The following is a 25,563-nucleotide window of genomic DNA, read 5'->3' as shown; positions in this document are numbered from 1 at the left end:
GATGTTCATTATTGTAGTTCACGTAATTATTGTCATTTTACATTGTAAATTTATATTTTATACGAAAATTGGTAAATAAAATCATGAATTTTCTACGGGTACCAGATTTTACTCTATTTATCTAATGGGACTTATAATTTTAAAAATAATAAAATTAGTAACTAAGTTGATTAATTATCGTTGGCTTGTCTAACGGCGGCGTTAGGCCCCATCACGACCTATAGTAGATTTTGGGTTGTGACAGCTTGGTATCAGAGCGTTAGGTTCACTTAGATCTCACGAGTTATGAGCAAGTCTAGTAGAGTCTTGTGGATCGGTACGGAGACGTCTGTACTTATCTTCGAAAGGCAACAAGGTTGTTTGGAGATCTACCCTTCTTGATTCCTCGTCTGGCGATTTGATTCCATTGAGGCTTATGCCTTCATTTCCTTTCTATTCATTCTTATACGATGTGGAGTGCTGGCTATCCATTGGGCATCGAGGAGTTGTAAGGGTACCGCAGTTATGGTGTAGGATGTTTTTCCCTGCGTATTCGAGTGGGCTATTGTCTTTGCCGTATGGAGGGGTGTTCTATCATTTCAGCCCCCTATTTGTATTGCCTACGGTCGAGAATTGATACGTTCGAGTTTGGAGGGACTCTTGTTAATTTTATGGTGTCACCGTCCTTGATTGAATGCATTGAGGCTCATCGGCATATTGATCTTCATTTGTTTGCCTCTGGGCATGGTGTCGTGAGATGGAACCTAAGAAGAAGTTATCACAGATGGCGGTGTGTTGTGACTTCAGGATCGAATCGGCGTTTCCAACATTGATGGATCGAGAGAGATGATCTCTAAGGTAGTTTCTATGCTTAGGAATTTTGAAGGTGGCGAGAAGGGCTTGATAACATATTGTTGGACCTTCGGGTAATATTAATGAATGAAGGGACTCTTACGGATGGCGGATTAGTGCAGACCCAGAGAGGTTAGTTGATTTCATGATGGATGCAACTGTAGCAATGAAGTTAGAGGAGATCAAGATGCGGGTACATAGGTGGGCTATCTCCTGTGAGCAGGTTAGCGCTTGTGTTATTTTGATAAGGTTCCTACGAAGAGTTCTACTTTCTGCCCAACATGGGATGAATGTACTGTGAGGTGAGCTTGGATCGCTTGAAGGAGATAGTATGACGGTTAGAAGGTCGAGTGTACAATTGTGGCGAGCAATTCGGGATGTGTTATGATTAGTCCAACAAGAACTTATGAGGAATTTGGCGGTGCAACGCTGTGGGATTGTGGTAACTGGGAAGAAGAGGTCGTTGTGGGGCTTGGATCTATGTGATTGTAGCATAGAGCTAAGTGGGGGAGCCCACCATCTATGAGAGAGTCACGTGGTGGTGTTCTTTTATAGTTTCTGATTATCGGTGCATCAGTGGATTAGTTGTGACTAAGAGGAGCTTAGCATATATCTGTTACATTTTGCCTTACCGATTCATGTGCAGGTGTTGGGGATGACTCAAAATGTATGTTTCCTGTGGATTTGATGTACAAGGAAAGGGACTCATCCGATTGCATCTTGGGAAGTGTTCATGTGCTAGCAGAGCACTAGAGTTTGACTATATATTCGAGACTAGGTCAGAGTGGGTGACTCTCAATAATGGTCCTGGTGGATTCAAGATTTAAGGTGTGGTGCTTAAGGATTTTTTGGGTTCGTTATGTGGCTGAAGACTGGGTTTTGCAGCAGAGTGTGAGGGGTACTTGGAGTATTCTATGTTATCATCGGGTCTGCGGTGTAGTGTTAGAGAAGTAGGAGAAACAACTTCAGATTCGTAGAAGATCTAATCAGCGCAGTGTATCAGTTGGAGATTCTAATAAGTGCATGAAGAGGGTATAAAATGTCTTATGGATGTTGAGACGACTTGGTCTCGTGATTTGGGGTCACTCGGGATGAGTGTTGTTTGAGGCCTGTTATGTGTAAAGGAATCTCAGAAGAATTATAGTGGTGTAGACTACAACTTGAGGTTTGATTTATATGGTTATGGGAATTCGGTTGCGTGTTGCAATTGATCCTCTGAAATGTGTTGAGTAGAAGGGGTTCTAGATGATGATGTATTTATTCTATTGGTGGGACAGAAGTTATGATCAGGTTCTTGTGCTTTCGCGTAGCGGTATGATAGGTGCAGTGAGTGGTATAGTAATTGGAAGTTGAGGATCAAGGTTGTAGTTCGGTTTTGATAAGAATTCACGAGATTGGAGGAGCGGGGGAAGATTTTAGATGTTCAGAGTATGCTGGCACTATTTTCGGGCAGCATGAGGATAGTTTGTCTGGTGAAAGGAGTGTTGGGTATTGATATGCGGATGCTTGACTAGCACTATGGATTTAACATGGTCGATGACCATTAATGTTCAGATTTTTCTGCCTGGTGCGGATGGTTATGTGAGTATATCCCACAGGAAGATCGTGTAAGTGTGACGTGTTAGTCATTCGATTGTTAGAGATTTAAATCAAGTGTGGAGGTTTTGGAAATATCGCCAATGTGAGAGATTATGATTAGGAGAAGCTTTATTCCTTTGGTTGTGGACTGTGGGTATTTGTTCGGGATTTGATGGCTGCTCTTATGTGTCATGAATAGGGATATTGTGGATCCTTGAAAGGTTATTAGCCCAGTATCGGATAAGCAAAATCAGCTTGAGGTTCGCTAGTAGATTTACATCAGATTGAATGTGTTCATTCAGCATAGTACTGTTTATGGAGGAGTCTTCATGTGTTGGATGTTATTCCTATCGTCAGCTATCCTATATAATACTATATTATGCCATGTGGGTTGTGTGATGACTTGATTATTCGCACGTGTGTTGTGGTCCTGTGTAGCTTGTCGTTATTGCACCTTAGTCATGCTTGAGTTCTTGTAGCGCATGCCGCTATCCGTCTCCCTAGGGTTGTACTTTTGCACTTGGCGTGCTTGTGGTTGATATTCGGGTATTTCATAGTATAATTATTATGGCTTGATGGGTATTTTCTTATTTATTGTTATGTGTTGATCGGGTGTCACGCCGCCACGTGTATGTTGTTTGGATCGGGTTACAAGCCGCAACGGTGTCATGTTTGGATCGGGTTTCATTCACGCAACGGTATCATGTGTGGATCGGGTTGCACGCCGTAACAGTGAGATATTGAGTACGGTTTCCTATATTTATTTTTGTGTATTTTGTTTCTCATTCTCAGAGAAGGGTTCATAGCATTTGTTTGACCGTTTTATTCGTTACGCGGGATGGGTAGTTCTTTGCTAGAGTTTGTTCTTCCTTATGTGTCATATTCGAGTGGTAGCTTGTTGGTGCATTGATGGCGTCATGTGAGATTTTAGTCAGTGTTGAGGCGGCTTATTGACTGGGTAGCTTGTACTGGGTGAGACGAGATTATTGGACCTGAAGTTAGTACGATCGGATTTATGTAAGGTATATTAAAGAGATAATGTCTCTATTCAGTTCAGAATGAGGTAATGGTTTTGGTCAAACGGAGAAATTTCGTGAGTTATTGATTTGACGGGTGGTTATGAGTTCCTGCGCATATCTTTCATTATTGCGGTATTATGAGGGTTGAGACCGGGTTTATATGTGTTATGAGGTATACCACAGACATCGGGTCAGTGAATTTGCAGTTATTGTGCTTGGAGGAGGTTACCATGAGCAAATGAGTTATGCGGTGCATTAGGTGATGCCAACATGGGTGCATGATGATGTGTGGGGTCAGCGTGTGGGGATTTATACAGTATTCGTATGTTATAATCAGGTCTCGTAGAGAATTTCGGATATTGGAAATTGGTTCTAATGCTTGTAGACTAAGGTAGCAGGAAGGATCATCATTATGGCTCAAGATAATGTGCTCATATGGGTTGTGGTTGCACGGAGTGTTAAATAGTGATTTTGGGCAACTTTGGAGTGGTTCTTGGCACGTTCGAGGACGAACGTATGCTTAAGTGGAGGAGAATGTAACGGCCCGAAATGTCGTTTTGAGCTCTAGCGCGTCGTCTGGTGGTTTGAGGCCTTGAGTAGCTTCACTTCATGTTTTATGACTTGTACGTGTGGTCGGAATTGAATTTCGGGAAGTTCAGAGTCGTTTCGGAAGGAAAATTCTCAATTCGGAAGCTTTAAGTTGGAAGAGTTGACTAAGGTTTGACTTTTGAGTAAACGACCTAGGAATCGGGATTCGAGGGTTCCAACAATTTCATATGGTAATTTTGGACTCGGGTGTATGTTCAGGTTGAGCATCGGGTGGCCCGGGAGCATTTCAGTGCTTGTTGTGGAAAGTTGGCAATTTGAAAAGTTTATGAATTTCCTAAGTTTGAGTTAAAGTGGATTTTGGTGTTATCGTTGTTCGTTTGGGGTTCCAAGCTTTGGAAGAGGTTCGTATCGTTATTTGTGACTTGTGCATAAAATTTGGGGTCATTCCGGGATGTTTAAGTATGAATCGGACGCGTTCGTCGAAGTTTGAATGTTTGAAAGTTTGGAATTTTCCCTAAGTTTGACCATGGTTCGACTTTAAGGCTATCGGGTTCAGATTTTAGGTTCGGGACATAGAATAGGCCCATTTCGTCATTTGGAACTTGCCTGCAAAATTTGGTGTGATTCGAAGTTGATTTGATGTGGTTCGGACAATTGGTTGCAATTCTTGAAGTTCTTGAAATTCTGTCACACCCCAAACCATGGCCTAGGCGTAACACGGCACTCAGTGCCTGATTGTATGTGACCGAGCGAACCAACTGGATGGCTGAATCAACATGTGGTATAACTGTAAGCTAAATATGAATATACAATATGATGATCTACTAAAGAGTCTGACTGAAATATCGTAAATGCGGAAAGTACTGAAAAGTCTGCAAGTGTAAATGAGTAGCCGACAAGGCTAACACATAAAAGCGTGCTAACATCTGACTGACTGGACTATAGTCTACGAAGCCTCTAAGAATACTGAAATGCTAACTGTTTACCGGGACAAGGTCCCCGGCATACCTTACTAACTGAAATACTATAAAGACTAGAAAAAAGAAGGGTAATGCCCCGGAAGAATGGGGCTCACCAATAGATGATATGAGATATCCTAGCAAGCAGAATCGCTAACCTGTAAATTGTTACGTGCATCGCGAGATGCAGGCCCCGGGGAAAAAGGGATGTCAGTACATTTGAATTACACTGGTATGCAAAATAACTGAAAGAAAGAACTGTAAATACTGAAGCTCAAACTGAACTGATAAGTGATAATTGATAATTGAACTAAACATAGGAAGTAAGGATATGAATACTCCCTCTTCTGAATGATGAACCACCTGTTTATCTGGATAAATAAACTACGGCCTCAGGCCCAATATATATGTGCACAAGCTACGGCCTCAGGCCCAAGTATACATATACATAACTACGGTCTCCGGCCCAAATATGCATAAAGCATAAACTACGACCTCAGGCCCAAATACAGGTGTTCAACATTCAGGAATTTAGAATCAGGAACTGAGAATCATACTGCAATACATGATACTAAAATACTGAACCATACTGAGTTACATGATACTGGAATGCTGAATAGAACTAGACTGAGATATGTATTCATAATAAATTGATTTGTCATAACTAAAACTCATAGGATATTGAACGATTATGAAACTATGCCATCTAGAGAATAGAAGTTCTACGACTATTCATCGAACTAAGGCATAATTACTTTCTGAGGAAACTCGTAATAGTCATAATGAATGAGACGTAGGGAGAATCATAAAAATTCCCAAACGTAAAGAGAGATAGCCTCACATACCTAACTCTGGCCCTTTTTAAGAGTATCACGATGTTCGTCGCCTCTTTCAATGATAATCTACGTCAATATATATATATATATATATATCAAGAGGAACCAATATTAGCACTAATGCTCTTGTTTTAGTAACTTAGGGTGTGTGTGTGTGTGTGTCAAGAGGAACCAATATTAGCACTAATGCTCATGTTTTAGTAACATAGAAATTTTATCAAACACCTTATGGGTGTAAAGCCTCATAGCCCTTAGTATTTGGTATTTTCTTCACCAAGTTCTCATTCTACTACTTCTAGGTGATTCTACAATCCCAAATAGATGTAACTAACATCATGTCTCATCACCCAAATATTTACAACAATCATAAGTCAACAATCCAAAACCCTAGCATAGTTTTTATGGTTCTCTTTATCAAACCCATTTACTATTCTCCCAAAAACTCATCAATTCATAGTTATAAATGTAGGGAGTAGAAGCATTACCTTTTTGAAGTTCACTCCTCTTGAATTCGAGTTCTAGGGTTTCATTTCTCAACAATGGTGTCTCGATCAAATATATAATGATTGGAAGTATTTACCCATATTAATAAGGTGTTGGAGAATTGAAATTAACTTAGAATCATCGTTAGAACTTACCTTGGATGATGGAGGGACCTTGGGGAAGTTAGGTTCTTGAGAGCTTCCCTTTCTAGAGTAGGTTTTCATGTTTGGGGTGTGGGGGACAAGGTAGGGCTTTTAAATAAGTGAACACGTCCCAAAATTAAGGAGAAAATAAAAGTAGCTCGGATAAACATCATCGGCGCGGGGCATCATCATAGGCGCCAAAACTATAGTGCCTTGCACTGTCAAGGTCGCTGACTTTAATGCCCTGGACAGTGCCTTGCACTGTCAGGGTCACTGAGGTTAATGCCCAGGACAGTGCCTTGCACTGTCTATGGCCGTGAGTTTTCATGGCCTTGCACTGTCTATGGCCGTGAGTTTTCAAGGCCTTGCACTATCTAAGTCTATAAGATGGACCTCCCATAAACTTAGTCGATTCTATCGAATATTATGCACCTCACTATCGGTCTTGATTCCAAAATAACGATTTCCACCCATACTCATCCCGATAGGACTTCACATGTTAAAAGGCAACATTAATACACAATTAATGCATCCACAACTAATTCAGATTTATGGAGTGTTACAAATTCATTGTGATATTTATGCGTTTTGGCATCCGATTCGTGATTCTAGAGGTTATTTTGCTATTTTGAACACGCGAGCAAGTTCAAATTATATTTTTAGACTTGTGTGGATGTTTGGTTTGGAGCCCCACGGGCTGAAATGAATTTTGGACGAGTTCCGGAGGAGTTTATAGAGGTTCCGCTGGTTCTGGTGCACTGTTCTCGCATTTGCGAGGTTTTTATCGCATTTGAGAGATAATTCTCGCTTTTGCGAAGATGGGCTAGGGCAGGGGAGTTCGCATTTGTGAACAAACTGTCGCTTTTGCGAAGTCACTGAGCTCGCATTTGCGAGATATTTGTCATATTTGCGACGCAAATAGTGTTGGTCGGGCTTCGCATTTGTGACGCCAATTTCGCATTTGCAAGCCTCTTGTCGCAAATGCGATATCTGAGGTTGTTATTGAGACTTCATTTGGGGACTTAGCCCATTTCTCTCACATTTGCATTTGGTTGAGCAATATTTGGAGCTCTTGGAGGCAAGATTTTCATACTCTATTACAAGGTAAGTAATTTTCACATATTGTAAGTTAAATTATGTGGATTCTATAAGGATTAAACATGGAAATTTTGGAAAATTGGGGAATTTTTGAAAAAAACCCTAGAAATTGTATTTTTTTTATTTTAACCATGAAATTGGACATGGAATTAGGAATAAATTTAATATTTGAGTTCGTGGTGTTATGGGTAATGTTTATCTTCAAAAAGTTTCGGAATCTGGACACGTAGGCCCGAGGGTTGACTTTGTTGACTTTTCGACCGGAGTTGGTAATTGTTATAAATTGATTAATTATGGGTATTAGAGTATATTTTTATTGGTTTGCACATTGTTTGACTAGTTCCGGATCTACGGGCATTGGTTTAAGGTGCTAGAGAGGTATTGGGGCCGGTTATGGAACTTCGAAGCGAGGTAAGTCTCCTATCTAACCCTGTGAGGGGGAATTCACCCTGTAGGTATTATATTCTTATGTGTTACATGTTGTGGGAGATACGCATGTATAAGGTGACGAGTATCCGTGTGTATGCTAGATTTCCTGTTTATGTCAGGGTAGACTTAGGTTCATGCCATGCCTTAATTGTGCTATTTGAGTTATCCTTGCCTGTTTAATTCCTTTATTTCACGTTACGACCTGAGACTAAGCTTGCGTAGAGTGATACACTCGCTATTGTAGAGATTTGACGAGCTACTTGATTTAGCCACGGGATAATTCCACTCCACTTACAAATTTCTCCCACATTGTGCGTTTTCATCGAAAAGCTTCCTTAAATTTCATAACTTACATGTTTATTCGTGAGTGGGGTCAAGGACCCATTAAAGATTCTTATTCTAATGGGATTAGGCCGTTCGCCTCGACAGGATTATTGTAACATATTCTTATGGGATCGGGCCGTTTGCCTTGGCAGTATCATATTCTTATGGGATCGGGCCTTTCGCCTTGACAGTACCACACTCTTATTGGATCGGGCCATTCATCTCAGCAGTATCACACTCTTATGGGATCAGGCCGTTTGCCTCGATAGTACCACACTCTTGTGGGATCGGGCCGTTCGCCTCGATAATACCACACTCTTATGGGATCGGACCGTTCGCCTCGGCAGTACCACATTCTTATGGGATCGGGTCGTTGGCCTCGGCAGCTTCATGAAACACTCTTGTGGGATCAGGTCATTCGCCTCGGCAGTGTCATGCATAATATTTGACAAGAAGCCATCGTATCCATGAGTTTTCATGATTTGAGTTATGACGACCTATCTGGTGGGGACCATTTTACATATGTACTCCGGTTGATGAGGTAACCAATAATTGAGAGGTTGTGTTTACTGTTCAGAGGAGGATTGTACCATGTACTTATATTTGTCTATATAGTGTTTATTTTTCACGCCTCATACTTGTTTACTTTTTATTGCACTATGATTTAATGGACCACTAGTAAGTGTCGATGTCGATCCCTCGTCACTACTTCTCCAGAGTTAGACTAGATACTTACTGGGTACGCATTGATTTACGTACTCATACTACACTTCTGCACTTATTGTGCATGTATATATTTCTGGTGGTCTTTCGGGCGCAAAGGCGCATCTATTGCGGGGACTTATGGTGAGCTTCACCCCATGCTACGACCCACAACATATACAGTCTCCTTCTAAATTATTTACATTTTTCTGTCTAACTTGTATTCTAGACAGATGTTATATTATTATTGTGCCTTCTAGTAGATGTTCATGCACTTGTGACACTGGGTTTTGGGGGTTTCTACTGGATGTTCATTATTGTAGTTCACGTAATTATTGCCATTTCATCTTGTAAATTTATATTTTATACGGAAATTAGTAAATAAAATCACGGGTTTTCTACAGGTACCCGATTTTACTCTATTTATCTAATGGGACTTGTGATTTCAAAAATAATAAAATGAGTAACTAAGTTGATTAATCACCATTGGCTTGCCTGACGGAGGCGTTAGGCGCCATCACGACCTATAGTGGATTTTGGGTCGTGACAGCCTCCACATGTAAACACATATCCTGTTTGAGATCCAACCTTGTATGGGTCAGATAAATACCCAGCATCGGCATAACCAGAAAGGTCGGGACTGCAATAGTTGCCATAAAATAAGCCCATATCAGTAGTCCCTTTAAGATACCGCAATATGTGTTTGATTCTATTCCAATGCCTCCTTGTAGGAGAAGAGCTATATCTTTCTAAGACATTAACTGAAAAAGTTATGTGAGGCTTTGTAGTATTAGCAAGATATATCGGTGCACCAATTGCACTAAGATATAATACTTCAGGACCAAAAAGCTCTTCAATCTTTTCTTGGGACTGGAACGGATCCTTATTCACATCAACCGAGACATAATTTTATCTTTTTGAGATCTTCCATCTTGAATCTTTTTTTAAATAATCAATTCCCTTTTGGAATTCTATAGTAGTTCCAATAAGGTTTATGTCATCAACATATATGGCAAGTACAACAAACTCCAATGTTATTTTCTTTATAAAAACACATGGACAAATGGCATCATTTATATAACATTCCTTTAATAAATACACACCAAGGCGATTATACCACATTCGTCCTGACCATAGAAAGATCTTTGCAATTTGAGTGAAAACATTTCTCGGGACTTTGATGCATATAAATAGACATTAGATGCATATCAAGTTTTCATGTCATACAAGACATGTAAGATAGATAAAAGTGATTGCACACATCATTGACTTATACTTTTAAGTGTTTGAACTGCAGGTCCAAAACTACATGTCGATCATATGAAATCAATTCTACTCGAATTGTTTCTCTTCCATTTGGCCAATATTTTTGTGTCTGTGTTCGACATACTTAAAGGTCCTCATCTATACTTAGGGATATCATAGATTTCGTCGACGAACATTTTATATCGGTTCCAACATTCTTTCATAAAGACATAACATAAAGATCTCTTCATTCATTTCATGTATCTGAACCTCTCCTAAGGTTTTATGAAATGTTATGTCATGTACTCTTCTAGAGCACTTTTCTCTTTATTATGATCATTTTGATCATTTGTTCCTCTTCTTTATCAAGAATTTTATTTGAAACCAATATGCCTATACGTTTTAAGCATACCATAGACTTTGTCCTTCTAGGACTTATTCTAATAAGAGCATTTGCAGTGAAAATATAGTTACTTTCTTTGGGTTAGCAAATGCGTCTAGCATGCTTTGCGATATAGTGCAGATGGATTATCTTTTTATGAACTTCAAGTTAATATTATCGTATTCGAGGATCTAGATGTACAAATGATAACTTGTTGCACGTAACCTTTTCTCGACTATTTATCATGTCTCCCCCTCATGTTAGAAAAACTAACTATGTTCCTCAACTTTGGAAACCCACCTTTGTGCGTTATGGTGCTAATCAAAAAATACATCGCACATCAATAATAATATAATGTAGTTATTTGGTTCCTTATCTTGAACCACTTGCGAGAGGAGAATATAATATATTTCATATATAACGTATATCAAACTGATATAGATAACTTTGTTCTCATAAAAAATAGTTTATCTATTAATAGAGGCACTCAATAAATTATTTTGCTAAACCAATTGTGATGTAAACCAACTTATCAAGATGAACTATCTTGAATAGAAAATCTGAAAATTATATTCTAAATTAAATTATTGAGCAAGTTACCTCACAAACATCAGGTTGCGGGTTAATAATAATCGCACATATAACCATCTCATAGATGCATCTTATGTGGTATACATAGCAGGTGAATGGGCTCATGTTCACCTTTGATATTTCCATCATTCATGGGATTCGATCACAATTTTAGTTAGTCTATTAATTAATGAGAACAAGAAACATGAGAGAATTAGTAAAGAACTTTCTAGTTCTTTAATATTTACCCATGTGATTTTTCTTTTTTGCATATCATACTTATTAACATGGCTAAATCAATTATGCCAATTGGATAAATTATCATTACTTCAGGTTTATACCATGACATGTGTAATTATCAATAAACTCCAAATTTATTATGATATGGTTTTTATATCAATAAACTTCTACTTTATTTATGGCATTTTATTATTTGTGTAGTGCAAACTGGAGAATAAAGCGGGTAGCTTTCTACATAGATATTATCCCACTACAAGTTGTAGTAATAGAAGATATTAAATCTTTCCTTTATTTATAGTCTCAATATAACCAACCGCTTTCGCGAATACTTTATAAACTTAATAAGTTTCTTTGAGACTTACTACGACACAATACCTAATTGATAATCAATTTTATTTCTCTAAAATAGTATAATTGTCTCTTCTAGAGCTCTGAATTAATTTTGTACTACGACATATTTATTAACATCCATATGGTGAATTTCTCTTTCAAGGAGAAAGTTATACCATTATGGTCATGGTCAAAATAATTATAGGTAAGATATGTTGCTTCCATTACTTTTGCCCTGTAATAATCACATTGCCATAATATTTTGGCATAATCATAATAGGTACGTGATCAATGACCATTCATGCCATAATAATGAAATTATTTTCTTATTTCATCTCAAACCTCCTTCTAAAAGTGAGTGTGGTATATTCACTACCACTAGCACGTTCATATTCTTCCAAGAATGAATATGTATTCATAAGTTACATGTTGTCATATTCACATCATGAATGGACCATAATTGTCTATAGGTGCTTTACAAAATCTCATTCCAATTCGATGACAAATATTACTTTCACAGAGTGAAGGATTATTTTGAGAATTCGTAGTGTTCTCATTACCACAATGATGTCTTGGGTAGTGGGACCGACGCTCAGTCGAGATATCCCAATCAAGAAATACTATTTGATGCCTACTACCCAACCTTGCCAATGAGTGCTTCAAGAATAAATAACAAGAGATCGTCAATCAAGGGGATAAGATGTACAATACAAATTTTACATTAATCAAAGGAGTTTCATTAGATGGATGACAAAATAATTACAAATCTTAGATACAACTGGAAATAAGTGATCAAAATAGCATTCTAAAGTTCCTTTCATACTAACATAAACCATAGTACATATACGGAGTCTCTAAGTAAACATGACAGTAATATGAAATTTGTCAGTGACAAGGCCCCGACTGTACCTCAAAATGATAAACAAGAGACAATGCAAAAAAGGCTCTGATATGTGGTAGGGCTCACCAAGTCAGCTGAGAAGAGGGTACACCTATTAAGATTCTGTACCACCTGCTGAGGAATCACCTGCATCTATTAACAGCGTCCCCCGCAGAATGGACGTTAGTACATATGGAATTATACTAGTATGTAAGCTAAGTAACCTCACATTGAATGAAATGCCGATATAAAAAGAGAGAAAATGGAGCGGTGGGGAAAACAATAATATTTAAATGTCAAGTTAAAGCACAATCAAGTTTCGAATAAGGATTTACATCTTTAGTTGGGAGCTCATTAGTTACCGACACACCACCATGCACATGGCATGGAGTCCGATCTCGGTCTGATTAGCTAGGCTGTCTCACTCTAAAGTATGTGGGTTGACATAGAAACACAAAACCACCACCATATGCGCGGCATATCTTCGGATCTCCGCCCGATCGGCATGGACATCTCACCACAATGTCGTGTGGGTCAGCATAGTCTTTCTAGCTATCAATTCATCCTAATCAAGGGGAATAATCTCAACATAATATTTAGGGCATCTTGTCTATCATTCAACTCCTACACCGACACGTGTAGTTTCGGGCTTAGGCTTTTACAACCCACCCTTCCTTGGCGACCAAACGATACTCCAAAGAAATGTTTCTATATAAAGGAAATATATATTTATCTAATAGCTTTCATAAAAAATTTCATTTCTTCGGCACTCTTGGCCAAACGTGATATTCTTCATTTTTGGCACGATGGCCGCATTTCATATTACATGTTTTCATTCCTTTACTTGTCGTGGATCATCATAAAATATTTAAGACGTTTAAAATAATGGAAAATCATAGTTTCAACTCCTAAGTATGTAAGAGCTCAAAACACATTGGAAATACTTACAAAAGGAGAGCATAGCGATTTGCAATTAAAACATCAATTCTAATCATAAGCATTAGATACAACAACTATATTTGAAACATTTTCCCAAAGGAAAGTATAATATGATGGGGGCAATTTGAGCATGACTCGAGTACATAAGCATTTGGGTAAATCAATCGTTGGAAGCCATTCGGCACAATAGGAATAGGAGCTTGAACAAACCATGCATGGAACTTACAAGGAACTCATAGATTCCAATTCTATAGAAGAAGTTTAGCCAATATACCTTAGTTAAGCTTCCCTAGAATTACTATAATGTTCCACTACTCCTAGTAACTTCAATCTATAGAAACATAATCAAATTGAACCATTATTAGAATGGTGTTCATAGTATAGGTCATATAGGAATTTCATCAAACACATATTGTGTATATTGCACTACAACTCCTTACAATAGAATTCTTCACCCCACAACCAACCCACAAGTCAACAATTCACCAACAATAGTTCAACAACTTCCATACCACCTTCATCGGCACATGCAATGCTCAACGACTAACTCCCTACTCAAGCATCACATCCTCTATCCTTCACGTATACCCAAATTCGAAATTAAGGGCTTATGGTTTCTGATCACCACCCCATTAGCCCCAACATTATAAAATCTTACTTAAACCCATTACAAAGCTTTGCATGAGAGCTTAGGGACAAAATATTACCCTGTTAGTTGAAAGCCTTGTGAGTGACTTCCTTGAATCTTCAAGAAATGAGCAAGAATTGAAGAGCAAATGGTTATGAGCTCTCTCTCTCTCTCTCTCTCTCTCTCTCTCTCTCTCTCTCTCTCTCTCTCTCTATCTCTCTCCTTTTCTATCTATCTCTCTCTCTAAGTTACCCCCTCTCTTCGAATGATCTGATTTTTCTTTCTAAAATTGCCCCTTAAGTCTTTTTATTAAAATAGGGTCGGGTTAGAAAATTCCCAAAAATAACCCCCGATGCCAAAGCTGCGATCGCAGAATGCACCGCGAAAGAGATATGCGGTCTGCAAAATAGACCGCGAAATGATCTTCAAAATCTAGGTTAGGTCTAGTCAGGTCCACGACAGATCCACAATTCATGGAACGATTCTGTGATCACACATTGGACCGCGAAATCTCCCTTCAAAAATTCTCATGCTGATTATGCGACAGATATACGCTCCGCGAAATGTCTATGTGGTCCACATAATCCACCACGAAATGACTCTCAAAATTGAGTTGCTTCTGACTCATTCTGGGATGATTCTACGGCTAGTGGAACAAATCTGCGGTCGCTGTCACGACCCAAACTAACCCCTGTCGTGATGGCGCCTATCGTGGAACTAGGCAAGCCGACTCATTTCCAAAACAAATCGATATTTTCATTTCAAAGATAATTTTAATGTTATTTAACATAAAAACCTTCGTAAAGGAGTTCCAATCAAAATAAAAGTGCGGAAAGAAAAGCCCGACATCAGGGTGTCACTAGTCATGAGCATCTAATACAAACTGTCTAACAATATCAAGGCTAACTCAGCCTAGAAAATAACTAAATATAACTAGAGGAAGATAAGAGGGAGAAGAGCAGGGGCTGCGATCGCCAAACTACCTTGCTATCTCCAAAATAATATGCAACTAGAACACTCAATAACCACTACCGTGCCCAGCTACACCTGAATCTGCACACAAGGTGCAGGGAGTAACGTGAGTACGCCAACTCAGTAAGTAACAACAATAAATAAAGACTGAGCAGTAGTTACAAGCAATAAAGCATATACCATTCATATCATGAAATCTCAGTAAAGTACAACATGCTTTAAAAATCAGTGTTTGAATCAAATCATCTCGGTTAAACCCGGTTACAGTAAAAATCATTTAAAGATATTTTTCCAACAGTTTTTCAAACAAAGGCTCAATGCAAAGGTGAGCAAAAATGATGAAATCATAAACAGCCCCTCGGGTAAAACATCACTCATATACAGCCCCTCGGGCAAACCTCACAGTCACTCGTGCCACTCGGGCATACCTCACAGTCACTCTTGCCACTCGGGCATACCTCACAATCACTCATGCCTCCCAGTCACTCAGCACTCGGCACTCGACACTCGCACTCAGTAGGTATCTACGCTCACTGGGGGTGTGTACAGACTCCGGAGGGGTTCCTTCAGCCCAAGCGCTATAATCTGCACGGACAACTCACGTGCTTCAATAATAAAGTATGCTGCAGATGGGCAGCCCCGATCCACACTCATCCTCACAAATCAGGCCCTCAACCTCACTCAGTCATAAACCTCTCAAGCCACTCGGGCATTTCAGTCAAACAGGGCATTCGGCCCAAAATATTTATATGCATCAAAACATAGTCTTAAAACTGAGTTATGCGGTAAATAAGTATAAACATGACTGAGTATAGGTTTTCAATCTAAAACAATGAGAGAATAGTAAAAAAAATCCCCTAAGGGTCCAAACAGCACTAGCGCAAGGCCCAAACATGGCATTCAGCCTAATTTACATAAATTCTTTCTAAAACATATAAGTATCATATAGTTTCAACAAAGTATGCAACTTTACAGTTTCTACGGGACGGACCAAGTCATAATCCCCAATAGTGCACACCCACACGCCCGTCACCTAACATGTGCGTCACTAAAAATAGTAGAATGATACAAAATCCGGGGTTTCATACCCTCAGAACTAGATTTACAATCGTTACTTACCTCAAACCGAAAATTTCTTATTCTGCAATGTCCTTTCCTCGTGAATTGGTCTCCAAACACCTCGAATCTAGTCATAAATAATTCGTTTAATTCGTTTCAGTCAATAAAATTTATTGGAATTAATTCCACAAGATAATAATAATTTTTCCATAAATATATGAAATTAGCTCAAAAATCGCCCATGGGCCCCATGTCTCGGAACTCGACAAAAGTTACAAAATCCGGAAACCCATTCAACCACGAGTCTAACCATACCAATTTTACAAAAATCCAACCCCAACTCGACCCTCAAATCTTCAATTTAAACCAAGAGGGTTTTCACCCAAAATCGCCTCAATTCCGAGCTCCAAATCGCCAAAAACTGAAAATGGGGCGAAGTCACATTTTCAGAACTTAAACTCACTGCCCAGACTTTTCTTCTTCATGAACGCGGTCAGTGCCTTGCATTCGCGAAGCACAAAATAACTCCCGTCCAATTTCCTCCTTCGTGAACGCGACATCACTCTCGCATTCGCGAAGCACAAAATGCCTCTGCCTCAATGCCTTCTACGCAAATGTGTCCAACCCATCGCGAACACGATGCTTCATTTCCCCCTCACTACGTGAACGCTACACCCCCTACGCGAACACACAGACCAATTGCCTGGGGGTCTTCGGCTGCTTCCTCTCTTCTTCGCGAACGCGTAACACCTTTCGCGTTCGCGATGCACACCCAGCCCACCCTTCGCGAACGCGTGCTTCTCTTCGCGAACGCAAAGAGAAAATATTGCCAGACTCCCAGTTCCTCTTCGTGAACGCGAGGCTCCACTCGTGAACACGATGAAGGAAACCAGATGGTGCATCAGAAAAATTCCAGCAGAGTTCCAAGTCCAAAATCCAACCCGTTAACCATCCGAAACTCACCTGAGCCCCTCGGGACCTTAACCAAATATACCAACAAGTCCTAAAATATTATACGGACTTAGTCGAACCCTCAAATTACCTCAAACAACGCTAAAACCATGAATTACACCCCAATTCAAGCCTAAAGAACTTTAAAATTTCTAATTTCTACGAACGACTCCGGAACCTATCAAATCATGTCTGATTGACCTAAACTTTTGCACACAAGTCATAAAAGACATAACAGAGGTATTTCAATTTTCATAATTGAATTCCGACCCCGATATCAAAAAGTCAACCCCCCGGTCAAACTTTTCAAAAATTAAACGTTCGGCATTTCAAGCCTAATTCCTCTACGAACTTCGAAATAATATTCCGGACACGCTCCTAAATCCAAAATCACCATACGGAGCTATTGGAATCATCAAAATTAAAATCCGAGGTCGTTTACACATAGGTCCATATTCGGTCCACTTTTCTAACTTAAAATTTTCAATTATGAGACTAAGTGTCTCATTTTACTTCGAGTTCCTTCCGGACCCGAACCAACTAACCCAATATAACATAATATAGCCGAATAACACAAAAAGAAGTAGAAATAGGGGAAAACAGGGCTATAACTCTCAAAACGACCGGCCGGGTCGTTACAGTCGCGTAATGGACCGCAGACTTACCATTTTCTGTAAAACTTGCCATTTTCACGATGCATTACAAGTCCAAAAATTCATACCGCGCCGAGATTTTATGGGGCCTTACATCCTCCACTGCTTAGGATCATTCATCCTCTAATGAGGGTTAGAGTCCGTCGTAGACACCCAATATGACTTAACTCTTCATTCACATACCAAGAGTTCAAAATTTGGCTAACTCCCTAAATTTCCAAAATTTCGGCCGAGTTTCCCTTGTATTTGGGCCTATCCACCTGATAGAGAGCCGAAAAAACCAATCCTAACAATGTGTTCATAACACAACAATGCATCATAGACATGAAAACAATACCAACTATAACATTATAAGCATTACATTGCCAAAAGGAGGCACCTTAGCATCAACTGTACAAGTTTGAACATAACTCATAGAAAGTAAACCAATCCATTGATATCTTCACGGTAATAATTTTATCTTCTTTCAGACTTATCACATACTGCTACCACATTCTCTTAAGGGAAAAGGAGTGAAGCAAATTGAATGGGATGAGTTTTTACTTCTTGTGCTCACAATCATACATGAATTTGATCATGGCAAGACATAGAAGTTTTACCTCTTCGGGTTGTTATAATTTCTTACCAACTCTATTAGAGTAGGAGTATATATTTTAATATAGTATAAAATAAATTATACATATTGATAAAATATAATTAAAATTGCATTAACATTAAGTTGTTACGTGAAATGGTAAAGGGGGAAAAGGCAAATTATACTTCAACCACCTCTGTTAATATCAACCTTATGTTGATTTTGTCAATGTCACCGTGGCAGGGCATTTATCGTTTTCATCATGTTCTAGTCAGGGATAACCAAGGTTAAGATTTAAGGTGAGACTTCAATGTTAAATCACATCGCCAAGATCCCCTGTATGCATTCTTTAGGAATGTATGAAATTATATCTGCATACTCATAATTCAAAAAGTGAAGCAAATATATGAGTATACAAAATGAAAGCCAAAAGAAACGAACGAGTAAAAATACATCCCTACTCAAGAAAATAGATTGAAGTAGACAATCTCCTTTAATAAGAGCTTCGTGTTGATAACATGTTATGAAATAATATAAAACAAAGTAAAATAAGAGAATTTTAGAGAGAGATAATTAATAAAATTTTCTTAATAATCTCGTCCAGATGAGTAGAGAAGTCTCCTATTTATAAGAAAGTTGCTTGGTGACCAAGTAACCAATCTTAGTGACCAAGTAACTAGACTGGTTCGTGGCTAACTGTAATGACCCGGTCGGTCATTTTGAGTGTATTAGCCCCGATCCTCTATTTACTGCTTTTCCCATATCTGTTTCTGCTTATGTGACCTGCCGGGAGGTCGCGTTTTTGGTTTCGGAATGTTTTGGGACACTTAGTCCCTAAAGCGGAAGCTTAAGTCTTAGGATTTTGAGCGTAGTTGAAATTATGTGAAGATGACTCCGGAATGGAGTTCAGTCGATTCCATTAACTCCGTTGGGTAATTTTGGATTTAGGAGCCTGTCCGGACTGTGAATCTAAGGTCTGTAGCTAATTTAGGCTTGAAATGGCGAAAGTCAAATTTTTGGAAAGTTTGACTAGGGAGGGGTTGACCTTTTGATAACGGGGTTGGATTCTGATTCTGGAACCTGCAGTAGGTCTGTAATGTTGAATATGACTTATGTGAAAAATTTGAGGTCAATCAGACGTGGTTTGGTATGATTCGGCATCGTTTGTAGAATTTGGATATTTCGAAGTTTATTAAGTTTGGATTGGAGGGTGATTCGTGTTTTTATTGTTGTTTGACGTGTTTTGAGGGCTCGACTAAGTTAGTATGGTATTTTAGGACTTGTTGGTATATTTGGTCGAGGTCCCGGGGGCCTAGGGGGTGTTTCGGATGCTTAACGGGTTGAATTTGGACTTAGGCAAATCGCTGAAGTTTTCTGATATCTGGTGGTTTCGCACCTGCGGTAGGGAGACCGCAGGTGCGTACTCGCACGTGCGGATGAAGGAACGAAGAAGCGGGAGTTGAGGAGATGTCCAGGGTTCACATTTGCGAGGACATTTCTGCATCTGCGAGTCCGCAGATGCGCTCGAAGCTCCGCAGATGCGGAGAGTGAGATGGAGGGGAAGATCGCAGGAGAAGACCTTTGTCCGCAGGTGCGCACACGCAGGTACGACCACTTGCTCGTAGATGCGGACCCAGTCCCTTAAGTCATTTCCGCACCTGCAAGGGAAATTCCGCAGGTGCGGCATCGCAGGTGCGACAGTAGGCCCGCAGATGCGGATGAACTGGGCAGAAAATAGGATTTCGAGGGTTTGATTCTCATTTTGATTTCGGGACTTTGAGAGCTCGGTGTGAGGCGATATTTTGAGGTGTTTTTCAAGAAGATTGTTGGGGTAAGTAATTCTAACTCAGATTTGACTATATTTCATGAATCTATTGCAATTTTCATAATCTAATTAGGGATTTGAGTTGTAAATTTGGGAAAAAATGGTAGAAACTTCATAGGCTAAAATTTTGAGTTTTGGAAGGCGATTTGAGATTGGATTCGAGTAATTCTTGTATGGTTGGATTCATGAGTGGATGGATGCTCACATTTTGTGACTTTTGTCGGATTTTGACACGTGGGCCAGGGGGGCCGGTTTGTAACTATTTCGGATTTTGGCTTATAATTTCGTATTTTTCTTGTGGAATTGATTCTTTTAGACTATATTAATTATATCTTATTGCTCGTGGATAGATTCAGGGCATGTGGAGATTGATTCAAGGGGCAAAGGCATTGCGGAGTAGGATTTTGTGCGGTTTGAGGTAAGTAACAGTTTTAACTCTGGTCCTGAGGGTATGAAACCCCGAATTTTGGTATGATGTAATTATTTTGGAGGTGACGCACATGCTAGGTGGCGGACGTGTGGGCGTGCACCGTGGGGAATTGGGACTTGTTCCGTCCGTGAGACTGTAAAGTCAAATAGCTTATTGCTAATTACATGTTTCTATGTCTTCTAGAAATTTGACTGCCATTCATGTTAGAAACCATGCTTAGGCCATATGTTATCACTGTTGGGACCCGCAGTGGTCTGGTACTTGTTGGTTAACTGCTATTTGCTGTCTTGAACTCAGTCACAGTGCTACTTGCGAGTCATATCTCCGCTTCTTTTTGTTTTATTGTTGACAATTGTTATTATCCCTTTTGGCTGATTTGTATGATTTTTGAAAGCCCGAGAGAGCTGGAGAGGTTTGTGACTAAGATAGGGCCTGAGTGCCGAGCTATGAGCTATGAGCTATGTGAGGGTATATGGATCGGGTTGCACGCCGCAACGAACCTTATGACTATTTATGGACTGTAGATCAGGTTGCACGCCGCAATGAGCCTTATGGCTACTTATATGATTGGGTCGGGCTGCACGATGTAGTGATATAGCACTTGGGCTTAAAGGAGCCCCTCTGGAGTCTGCACACCCCCAGTGAGCGCAGATATCTATTGAGTGTGAGTACTGAGGGCTGAGAGCCGAGTGATTGAGCTGTTGTGACGAGTTGAGTGATTGTTGCCCTGAGAGTCTGTACTTGTTTTTCATTTGTTGATGCACATAGTTGCTATCTGTCATTGTTGTGAAATTTCTAAAAGATTCTATATCCGGATTACCTGCACTTTAACTATATAAAACTGATTTGACTTAAACTGCCAGATTTGAAAGCATGTCTATTCTTTGCTGGAATTATTGAAATTGAACTGTCTTTGTATAGCTCGTCACTACCTTCTCAATTCCTTATTTATTTTTGTTACTTACTGAGTTGGTTGTACTCACGTTACACCCTGCACTTCGTGTGTAGATCCAGGTGTTCCCGGTCGTAGCAGGTGTTGATATTTGAGCAGCTGATTCCGGAGACTATCAAGGTAGCTGCATGGCGTTCACAGGACTTGGCTCTCCTTCATTATCTTATTCGCTTTCCAGTTCTTACTCCTTAGATGTTGTATTACACTGCTTCTGGTATAGATGCTCAAGTACTCAGTGACACCCCCGATGTCGGGCTATTTTCCACACTTATGCTATTAGGTTTTACCCCGTTTTTATAAATAAATAAAAACTTCGATCATTATAAATGTATTAATTTATTTATGTTAAATATGGAAAGTGTTTATTTTTGGAAATGTCGGCTTGCCTAGTATCACGATAGATGCCATCACGACGGTTTAGGTTTTGGGTCGTGACAAGTTGGCATTAGAGCCTAGGTTACATAGGTCTCACAAGTTATGAGCAGGTTTAGTAGAGTCTTGGGGATCGGTATGGAAACGTCGGTACTTATCTTCGAGAGGCTGCCGACCCCTTAGGAAACTTCACATTCTTGAATTCTTGTCGTGCAAATCTTTTGATTATGGTAACTAAATTTCTGTTGTTCTAATTCTCTCACAGATGGTGAGGACGCGTACTATGGGGTAGGATGGATAGCCACCAGTGCCACTAGTCAGGGCCACGAGAGGCCGAGGTCGCGGTAGAGGTCACGGTAGGGGTAGAGGTGCAGCTCGCACCGCATCTAGGGCAGCACCTGCAGATCCACCAGTTGCCCTAGTTCAGGAGCAGGCTCCAGTTGTGGATGAGCCTGTGGGACCAGCTCAGGCACCACCTGTGCCTATTGTGATTCCAGGCCTTCAAGAGGCCTTACTCAGATCCTGACCGCGTGTACCAGTCTTGCTCAGGAGGTCTCTACTCCGGCCGCAACAGCCACTTCTCAGGTCGGGGGAGGTGCTCAGACTCCCGCCGGCCACACACCAGAGCAGGTGGTACAAGGAATCCAGAAACCGGGGGCACCACCAGCCCAGCCGATTGTAGCTGCTCAGAACTATGTGATTCTTGTCACGCCTGATGATGAGCAGCATCGATTGGAGAGGTTTGGGAGACTCTAGTGTCCATCATTTAGTGGTGACGAGGAAGAGGATGCACATGGCTTCTTGGATAGGTGCTAGAGGATACTCCGTACCGCAAGTATTCTACAGGCCAGTGGGGTCTCATTCACTACTTTTCAGTTCTCTGGGCTGCCTTCAGTTGGTGGTAGGCTTACGAGAGGCGTAGGCTAGTCGGCCCATCACCCCTTACATTGCAGCGATTCTCCAGTATATTCATGGAGAAGTTCGTGCCACAGTCCCGTAGAGAGGAGCTGCGCAGGCAGTTCGAGCAGCTTCGTCAGGGTGATATGTCCATGACGCACTATGAGATGAGATTTTTAGAGTTGGCCCGTCATGCTATCTGGTTGGTTCCCACAGACAGGGAAAGGATCAGGAGGTTCATAGATGGCCTCACTTTTCAACTGCGATATCTTATGACTAGAGAGAGAGTGTCTGGTGCTACTTTTGATGAGGTTGTCGACATTGCTCGTCAGATTGAGATGGTTTGCAGCCAGGAGCGGGTCGAGAGGGAGGCCAAGAGGCCTCGTGGTCAGGGTGGATTTAGCAGTGTTCCTGGGGGTCAGTTCCACCACGGTAGAGGTCGTCCTTTCAGACATGCTTAGACGTCTCGCCCAGTTCACCGTGGTACACCATTTGGCCATGGTTCACACAGTTATCAATAGGGCTATTCATCTCCCAGTGCTCTCCCAGCTCAGAGTTCATCCCGTGCTCTATCGGGTCAGGGATCGTCTATGCCAGGTCGTTCTACCAGTTATCCCGGTGCTCGGGGCTCCCCTCAGTCCCCAGCACCAGCACCGGGGAGTTGCTATGAGTGTTGAGAGTTTGCTCACATGAGGAGGCAGTGTCCCTGCCTAGTGGGAGGTCCAGCTCAGCAGAGGAGCTAGTCTATAACATCAGCACCAGTTTCTTCACCACCCGCTCAGCCAGCTCGGGACGGAGCCCAGTCAGCTAGGGACCGCCCGAGAGGGGGAGGCCAGACCCATTTCTATGCTCTTCCTGCCAGACCAGATGCCATTTCTTCGGATGCTGTGATTACAGGTATTGCCTCAGTTTGCCATAGAGATGCCTCTGTATTATTTGACCATGGTTCCACTTATTCATATGTGCCCTCGTATTTCGCTCATTATCTGGATATGCCCCGTGAGTCTCTAGTTTCATCTGTTCATGTATCTACCCCGGTGGGCAATACTATTATTATGGACCGTGTATATCGGTCATGTGTGGTGACTATTGGGGGTCTGGAGACCAGAGTAGATCTTTTGCTGCTTAGTATGGTGGATTTTGATGTGATATTGGGTATGGATTGGTTGTCTCCATGTCATGTTGTTTTAGATTGTTACGCTAAGACCGTGACGTTAGCGATGCCAGGGTTGCCGAGAGTTGAGTGGAGTGGTTCTATAGACTATGTCCCCAATAGAGTTATTTCATACTTGCAGGCTAAACAGATGGTTGAGAAGGGTTGTCTATCCTATTTGGCTTTTGTGAGGGATGTTAGTGCAGAGGTCCTTGCTATTGATTCTATTCCTGTGGTGTGTGATTTCCCGGATATGTTTCCTGCAGACCTGTCGGGCATGCCGCCTGACAGGGACATTGACTTCGGTATTGATTTGGTGCCGGGCAATCAGCCCATTTCTATTCCACCGTATCGTATGGCACCAGCGGAGTTGAAGGAACAGCTTCAGGAACTCCTTGATAAGGGGTTTATTCGGCCTAGTATGTCACCTTGGGGTGCACCAGTTCTATTTGTAAAGAAGAAGGATGGTACTATGAGAATGTGCATTGATTACAGGTAGTTGAACATGGTCACAATCAAGAACAAGTATCCTTTGCCATGTATTGATGATCTGTTTGACCGTATCTAGGAGCGTCAGTATGATGACCCCCATCTGCTTGTCCTTAAGGACACGGTCCAGCACGGTGATGCTAAGAATGTCACTATTGGGGATGATGGTGCATTGAGGATGCGGGACAGGCTATGTGTGCCCAATGTAGATGGGTTGCGTGAGCTGATTCTCTAGTAGGCTTACAGTTTGCGGTATTTTATTCATCCGAGTGCCGCAAAAATGTATCAGGACTTGAGACAACACTACTGGTGGAGGAGAATGAAGAAGGACATAGTAGAGTATGTAGCCCGGTGCCTAAATTCCCAACAGGTGAAGTATGAGCATCAATGACCAGGTGGGTTGCTTCAGAAGTTAGAGATTTCGGAGTGGAAATGGGAGCGGATCACTATGGATTTCGTTGTTGGGCTTCCACGGACTCAGCAGAAGTTTGATGCAGTTTTGGTGATTGTGGACCGGCTGACCAAGTCAGCTCATTTCATTCCTGTGATGACTACCTATTCTTCCGAGCAGCTGGCTCGAGTGTATATCAGCGAGATCGTCATGCTTCATGGCATATCGGTATCTATCATCTCTGACATGGGTACGTAGTTTACATCATAGTTCTGGAGGGCCGTACAGCATGAGTTGGGTACACGAGTGGAGTTGAGCATAATATTTCACCCTCAGATGGACGGACAGTCTGAGCGCACTATTCAAATATTAGAGGATATGCTCCATGCGTGTGTGATGGAGTTTGGGGGTTCGTGGGATCAGTTCTTTCCACTAGCGGAGTTTGCCTACAATAACAGTTATCAGTCGAGCATCCAGATGGCACCGTATGAGGCTATGTATGGTAGGCAGTGTAGGTCTCCAGTGGGCTGGTTCGAGCTGGGTGAGGCTATATTATTGGGTACAAACTTGGTTCAGGATGCTCTAGAGAAGGTTAAGGTGATTCAGGATAGACTACGCATAACCCTGTCCAGACAGAAGAGATATGCAGATTGGAAGGTTCGTGATGTTGTATTTATGGT

The 25,563-nt window shown here is 41.0% G+C and overlaps 1 protein-coding gene across 1 annotated transcript; it reads left to right on the top strand.

Annotated features, from left to right (window-relative positions):
• Nucleotides 1–22,924: 22,924 nt before the first annotated feature.
• Nucleotides 22,925–23,311, top strand: LOC138892606 (uncharacterized). The gene has a single exon (XM_070176342.1). The coding sequence runs from the start codon at nucleotides 22,925–22,927 to the stop codon at nucleotides 23,309–23,311; it is 387 nt and encodes a 128-aa protein (XP_070032443.1).
• Nucleotides 23,312–25,563: the final 2,252 nt, after the last annotated feature.

This window comes from Nicotiana tomentosiformis, chromosome 5 (assembly GCF_000390325.3).
Source record: "Nicotiana tomentosiformis chromosome 5, ASM39032v3, whole genome shotgun sequence".
In the NCBI taxonomy this organism is placed as follows: domain Eukaryota; kingdom Viridiplantae; phylum Streptophyta; class Magnoliopsida; order Solanales; family Solanaceae; genus Nicotiana; species Nicotiana tomentosiformis.
The sequence above is the reverse complement of the archived record's forward strand: the minus strand, read 5'-3'. Positions and strand labels throughout refer to the sequence as shown.